Consider the following 7,303-nt stretch of genomic DNA (forward strand, 5'->3'; position numbering starts at 1 on the left):
ATATACAGGCACACAGGTGTCGAATTCAAACTTGAATCCTAATACAACTCAGTTGGGGGAGTACTAGATTGTGCACAGAGGAAGGAACATAAGGTGGTCTAGCGTGTTGACCCGTTAGCTAAAAGAAACTCTCCAATAAGTTACATGACATATGTTTGTGCATATTTATAGACCGTGATATCATCAACGGGACAAGGTAATTCTGTAAATTTCATTGTTGACCATAAACGAGAGATGAAATTGATAGTAAAAGGAGGGTAGTGTTCTCCAGTGGCACAACAACAAAAGCACCGTGTTCTACACGGTGGCAAAAGAAACGAAGGGAGAGAGAGAGAGAGCATTATTAAGTGGCGGGTGTCGGGTTGTGGGAGGAAGGGGACGAAAAAGTCAATAGGGTTTTTGTAGGGATCATTAACTTTTGTACGTGGCACATGGTTTACTTTAAATCGCAACCATATGACATATTTCATCAAGTCACACGTCAATATGAGGTCCAATTTTAACATAAACTCGAACAATTATATGAAATTTTAATTGTTTTAACTTTACTTTCTTTGAATTGTACCTAAACTTGTACAACAATTTGATCGTATGAACGCGCCATTGAGTACTAGATCATGTGGAACAGAACAAGCAATCATCCGATTGTCCAAAGGGGGAAATTCAAGAAATTAGGTATTCTTCTAGATCCTCTCTCCGTTTCGTTCGTAGTCAGCTGATGATCTTGTTTCTTTCCGATAAAAGAATCACAGCTGACCCAAAGGCATTCGCGATTGGCGTCCGTCAACATGCAAAATTCAATGCGACCCACTCGGAATTTTCGTACCTGGGTCGGTGGTGGCCCGCTAATAATTTCAGTAAGTCATTTCCCGTTGATGTTCTTGGAATCCCGTAATTTTTTACTTCTCTCATCGTCTACTGTTTTTATCACTCGTTTTTGTGTAGTGCTTAACGGAGTTTTTTCAGAACCCACTTTCATCTATCTGTTCTTCAGTTTCTTCCTTGAAGACCCATTAATTTCCTGCTCTTGGTTTGTGTTCTCGAGTTCCATTTTAGATTTTGGTGATTTTCTGCTTGTTTTGCTTCTTTTTCAGGATGATTCCATCTTTTAATTTGTTTGTTTGATGCTTAAATGGGGTTAAATGCTGCTAGCTTGTTTTACTTCACAGTTGTTGTAGATTTGATCTTTCTCTTTTTGTTTACTTTTGCTGTAATCTTGGTAGCATCCTGTTAATCTCTTACATATTGTTTCATCCTCCTCTGTCTCTTGAAGATTCTATTTCGTTTTATCTTGCATTACCACGCTGAATATTTGGATGAATCTGAAGATTTTGATGCTTGAATGAGATTTGGATTGCTTTTGATCTTGACTTGGTATCCTCCTCCTGGGTGGATTAAAATGTTGGATGCTATGGGCCAGTAGATATTGTCGTGTTTAGGCTTTCCCTTCCGGAGTCCCCTTAAGGTTTTTAGAATGCATTTGCTAGGGAGAGGTTTCCACACCCTTATAAAGAAAGTTTCATTCTCCTCTTCAACCGATGTGGGATCTTACAATCTACCCTTTCGGGGCCCAGCGTTCTCACTGACACTCATTCCCTTCTCCAATCGACGTGTGACTCCTCAATCCACCTCTCTTCTAGGCCCTTTGTCCTTGCTGGCACACTGGCACACTGCCTCTTGTCCACTCCCCTTCGGGGCTCAGCCTCCTCACTAACACATCGCCCAGTGTCTAGCTCCATTACCATTTATAACAGTTCAAGCCCACCGCTAGCCGATATGACTGTTATGCATTTTTGAGTGGAAAGTTTTGGCAAGGAGCTTGGACCTTGATTTGCTCCTTTACTCATATGATTAATCTCATGCATCCTATTGACTATTATTGTTCTTATTTTGTGTTTGTTTATATTTTTATCAATCTGCCTTCTTGGTGAATAACAGCTCAGTCCTTAACTTTGGCTCCTTTTTCTTGTTTTTTCTTCTCTGAAGCACAAGAACGATGTCTGAGAATGTAACTGCTAAGGATCTTCCTCAGAATTTTTCTGAAGCTCCTGCTGAACGTGGTCATAAGGCAGAATCAGTATCGTCATCAAGTTCAGTGCCTGGTCGGGACAAGCGGATATTTGGACGAAAAAAGTCCGTTCACCATCTTCTCGGGGGCGGAAAATGTATATCCTTATTTATATGTTCTTAGTTTTTTTTCATCTTCTATAATCTTTTTCATGTCATGAATCATATTACTTCATTTTGATTTCTCTGCTGATCAAATATTTGTAGCTGCTGATGTGCTGCTATGGAAGAACAAGAAAATCTCAGCTAGTGTTTTGACTAGTGCAACTATTATTTGGATACTGTTTGAATGGCTTAGTTACCACTTCTTGACTATTGTTTGCTTTGCTCTGGTTCTTGGTATGTTGTTTCAGTTTATATGGACAAATACCTCAGGATTTCTGGACAGGTGATTGGAAAATAGACGTTTATGCCATTGTTTCCCATTGACTTCAATGCATTTTCTGGTTTAACAAATGCTGATGCATTCTGTAACATGTTTCGTGCACTGCAGAACATCGTCTAATGTTCCTCACCTCGATCTTCCTGAGGAACTATTTGTCGAAATTGCTGTCTCATTTGGTGCCGAGGCTAACCGAGCTCTTCATTTTCTCCAAGATATTGCTTGTAATGGAGATTTGAAACAATTCCTTGGGGTATGCTATCATATTTTATGTACTACTTTTGCAATTTTGTGCATTTCTAAAGGTCATTAGTTGTAATAGCCCAAGTTCACCGCTAACGGATATTGTTCTCTTTAAGCTTTTTTCCCTTTCGGGTTTCCCTTCAAGGTTTTAAAACGCATCTGTTAGGGAGAGGTTTCCACAGCCTTGTAAACAATGTTTTGTTCCCCTCTCCAACCAATGTGGGATCTCACAATCCACCCCCCTTCGGGGCCTAGTGTCCTCGTTGGCACTCGTTCTCCTCTCCAATCGATGTGGGATCTCACAATCCACCTTCCTTTAGGGCCCAACATCCTCGCTGGAACACCGCTTGGTGTTCACCTCCCTTCGGGGCCTAGTGTCCTCGTTGGCACTCGTTCTCCTCTCCAATCGATGTGGGATCTCACAATCCACCTCCCTTCAAGGCCCAACATCCTCGCTGGAACACCGCTTGGTGTCCACCCCCCTTCGGGGCTCAACCTCTGTAACGACCCAGATCCACTGCGGGCAGATATTGTCCTCTTTGGGCTTTCCCTTTTGGGCTTCCCCTCGAGGCTTTAAAACGCGTCTGCTAGGGGAAGGTTTCCACACCCTTATAAATGGTGGTTTGTTCTCCTCCCCAACCAATGTGGGACATCACAACCTCCTTGTTGACACACCCCCCGGTGTCTAGCTTTGATACCATTTGTAACTGACCAAGCTCATCACTAGCAAATATTGTCCTCTTTCAGTTTTTTCTTCCGTGCTTCCCCTCAAGATTTTAAAACTCGCCTATTAGGGATAAGTTTTCACGCCCTTATAAAGAATGGTTCGTTCCCCTCTCCAACCGATGTGGGATCTCAAATTAGTATTCTCTGCACTAGACATTCATATATGAGTATTTCAGTTCAAGACCTTGATTTTGAATAAATACGAGCATCAACTTTCTGTTATTGATCTTAAACACATAGCTCCCCTCACCTCTCACCTTAGGTGCATGCCTGAGGTTGCCTTGGAAACACTGATGGTAGCATTCTAAAGGGGATCAGCTTAAAACCATGAACCATCTGTATCAATGAATGCCATTACTCAACAATAGACATGAGTGGTAAAAGAAAAGAAGACATGCACCCACCGCTAGCAGATATTGTCCATTTTAGTTCGTTATGTATCGCTGTCAGCCTCACGATTTAAAAACGCATCTATTAGGGAGATGTTTCCATACCCTTATAAAGAATGTTTCATTCCACTCTCCAACCAATGTGGGACCTCACAATCCCCCCTTTTGGGGTCCAGCGTCCTCGCTGGCACATCGCTCGATGCTTGGCTCTAATACCATTTGTAACAGCCCAAGCCCACCGCTAATAGATATTTTCCGCTTTAGCCCGTTACGTATCACCGTCAGCCTCACGATTTTAAAACGCGTCTACTAAGGAGAGGTTTCCACACTTTTATAAGAAATGATTCGTTCCCCTCTCCAACCGATGTGGAATCTCACTCGACATTTGAAAAATCCTCTCTATCTTTCCTGAACTTGCTGCTGATTCAGGAAGCGATATATGCAACTAATATGTTAGTTGAAAATATGAACACCAAACACATTGGACATATAAGTATGGTGGCTTAGTTCTGCAAGAATCTGCTATAATTGGATGGAGTTTCTTTGATTATAACTCTCTAGGAACTTGCTGTTTTGATTTTCTTGTAGATGCTTCTTTAATGTGAATATGTTTTCAGGCTGTAGTAAGCTTGTGGGCTGGTGCTGTGATTAGTAGCTGGTCCAATTTCATTACTGTCTTGTATGTTGGTAAGTGGCTTCAGATTCAGCATCTCAAAACATTTACATCTTTAATTTCTTTGATCATATTATTTACTTACAACCAGTAGGATTCATTCTGGGTTGTCCAAATATTAATCTACAGTCCTAGAGGGGATGACCTGCAGATATATCTGTTTCAAACTATGATGGCTGCTTACTTACCACTAAAGTGTATGTGTGAGATCCCACATCGGTTGGAGAGGAGAACGAAACGTTCTTTATAAGGGTGTGGAAACCTCTCTCTAGCAGACACGTTTTAAAAACCTTGAGGGGAAGCCCGAAAAGGAAAGCTCAAAGAGGCCAATATCTGCTAGCGGTGGGCTTGGGCCGTTACAAATGGTATTAGAGATACATATCAGGCGATGTGCCAGCAATGAAGCTGAGCTCCAAGGGGGGTGGACACAATGCGGTGTGCCAACAAGGACGCTAGGCCTTAAAGGGGGGATGGATGGGGGGTCCCACATTGATTGGAGAAGGGAACAAGTGCTAGCAAGGACACTAGGCCCTGAAGAGGGGTGAATTGTGAGATCCCACATTGGTTGGGGAGAAGAACGAAACATTCTTTATAAGGGTATGGAAACCTCTCTCTAACAGACGCGGTTTAAAAAACTTGAGGGGAAGCCCGAAAAGAAAACCCTAAAGAATACAATATCTACTAGCGGTGGGCTTGGGCCGTTACAGTCTGGGTCAGGTTACACTCATCTCAACTAGTTTCACACGACCATATAATCCTACAACATTATTTCATTTCGTCAAGTAAAATATAGGATAACTACATCGTACATCCCATGGAAAGTCAGATATTCCTTATGCCTAATTGTTTTCAAACACAAAATGTTGTAAGTCGAGACGATTGTCCTATCCTATGAAACCACCAATCTTCACAACTACTAACACATTTCAAATACATCCAGGTTTCGTTGCAGCCCATACGCTTCCAATTCTGTACGAGAAATACGAAGATGAAGTCGACACCTTCGCATTCAACGTCTTTGACCAGCTTTGTGGTCACTTCCAGAAGTTGGATTCCAATGTCCTTAGCAAGATCCCCAGAGGAGGACCATTACCAGAAAAGAAGCATGAATAGATCATTTTCAACTCAGCAATGCCTAAACCATCTCTAGTTTTTGCAAGTATTTGGCTGTGTATGATAGAAACGAACCTTTTAAGTTTATGTTTGCCTGTCTGCTGCTGAACTAGGAACCATCGTTGACTGATCTTTGCAGCCATTGGCTTCATTATTATAAGTGCTTGACTCAAGCATATGGACTGTTTTTTGAATTAAAGCCTTGCCCCAAGTAATCGTGTTTGGATCGGGGACTGAATCATTTACCTCTCAAACGGTAATTGATACCTTATCCACTAAACTATAGCAGAACGATTCTCTTCCTATTTTCTTGCCAAACGTACAACCTACAAAAATCCATTTTCTCGTTCATGAGGTTTCCGTTCAAGGGCTTCAACCAACATTTCGCCGCATGCATTGTGAATGAGATCAAGATCCCGAGAGATTTTATTGTTTTAAAAATATATATTTATAAATTAAAATTTAATTTTTGAAATTCTTTTTAAATGTTGCCATTATAAACGATAAAAATAGATGCGATCTCAATTATTATTCATTCATTAAAAAAATTTACTACACAAAATTTAAAATTTAATTTATTAAAATATAAAAAAATTAATATTATAATCCAATGTTTTAAATAATTTTCAAATAGTTCCCAAATCACATCAAAAAAACGATCACATGGAGCCTAATTTATTACACTAATTTTGATTTTTTTAAATCCAACCACTTTATTTATAAATATTTATAAAATGACTTAATAATATTTTTTTTCATAAAGACCATAAAATAAATAAATTCAAATTTACATTTACGCCCCTACAAATGTTATTTACAATATTAAAGTACATGAATATTAAATATAATATGGTCAGCATAAACTCTCGTAGTTTTGCTTTGGACTTCCCCAAAAGACCTCGTAATGGAAATAGTATTCCTAGATTATAAACTCATGATCATTCCGTAACTTAGCCAATGTGGGACTTTCATTCAATATCTCCCCTCGAACAAAATACGTCTCCTCTTAATCGAGACGCGACTTCTTTTTCTTTTGGAGTCTTAGTCGTTTTTTACTATACCTTCGAGGAGCCTCAACTCCTTTTTCTTTTAAAGTCTTTTGTTTGACATTTGAGGATTCTATTGACATGACTAAGCTTAGGGCATGACTCTGATACCATGTTAGACAAACACGACTCTCCACAATGATATGATATTGTTCACTTTGAGCATAAGCTTTCATGTCTTTGCTTTGGGCTCTGTGAAGCCTTTTGGGAAAGCCCAAAGGAAAGCCACGAGAGCTTATACTCAAAGTGGATAGTCTAACATATATTTTTATTAATTTAGTCTAATTATATCCTTAAAAAATTTAGTCAAATGGTGAGAAATATGTGCCCTTTTACTTACAAATATGTTAACTTAGCACGTGACTCTGTCCTCCCCTGAAAAGAGAGGGCTTTATTGGACGGTGCGTATATGCCAAACAAGTCCTTTCCAAGCTATGTGCCATAAAGTGGCCTTATTATGTGCACATTTACACCATGCATATCTAATATTAAATTATAATCTTTCGAAATTCGGGTTACGATCTCGACATTAATTTTAACAACTTTTATTTTCGTCTTTGAACTTCGGAGTTCATTTCAAAAATATACCATTCAGAACTGAAATATTCGTTTTTGTTAAAATTAATTATGAAATTTGACGTGTTAGTTTATGTGTAAAATTTTG

The 7,303-nt window shown here is 39.5% G+C and overlaps 1 protein-coding gene across 3 annotated transcripts; it reads left to right on the plus strand.

The window, feature by feature from the left end:
• Positions 1 to 664: 664 nt before the first annotated feature.
• LOC111786171 (reticulon-like protein B8) lies at positions 665 to 5,808 on the plus strand. Of its 3 annotated transcripts, none has more exons than XM_023666509.1 (6): positions 665 to 857; positions 1,987 to 2,165; positions 2,275 to 2,455; positions 2,561 to 2,702; positions 4,425 to 4,494; positions 5,421 to 5,808. In XM_023666509.1, the coding sequence occupies exons 2-6, from the start codon at positions 1,997 to 1,999 to the stop codon at positions 5,591 to 5,593; spliced, it is 735 nt and encodes a 244-aa protein (XP_023522277.1). In that variant the 5' UTR covers positions 665 to 857; positions 1,987 to 1,996; the 3' UTR covers positions 5,594 to 5,808. The 3 variants fall into 3 exon arrangements, with proteins under 3 accessions (XP_023522277.1, XP_023522279.1, XP_023522278.1); XM_023666511.1 differs by lacking the exon at positions 665 to 857 and adding an exon at positions 888 to 1,030; XM_023666510.1 differs by lacking the exon at positions 665 to 857 and adding an exon at positions 1,043 to 1,062.
• The last annotated feature ends 1,495 nt before the right edge of the window (positions 5,809 to 7,303 follow it).

Source organism: Cucurbita pepo, unplaced genomic scaffold, assembly GCF_002806865.2.
Source record: "Cucurbita pepo subsp. pepo cultivar mu-cu-16 unplaced genomic scaffold, ASM280686v2 Cp4.1_scaffold001139, whole genome shotgun sequence".
Classification (NCBI taxonomy): domain Eukaryota; kingdom Viridiplantae; phylum Streptophyta; class Magnoliopsida; order Cucurbitales; family Cucurbitaceae; genus Cucurbita; species Cucurbita pepo.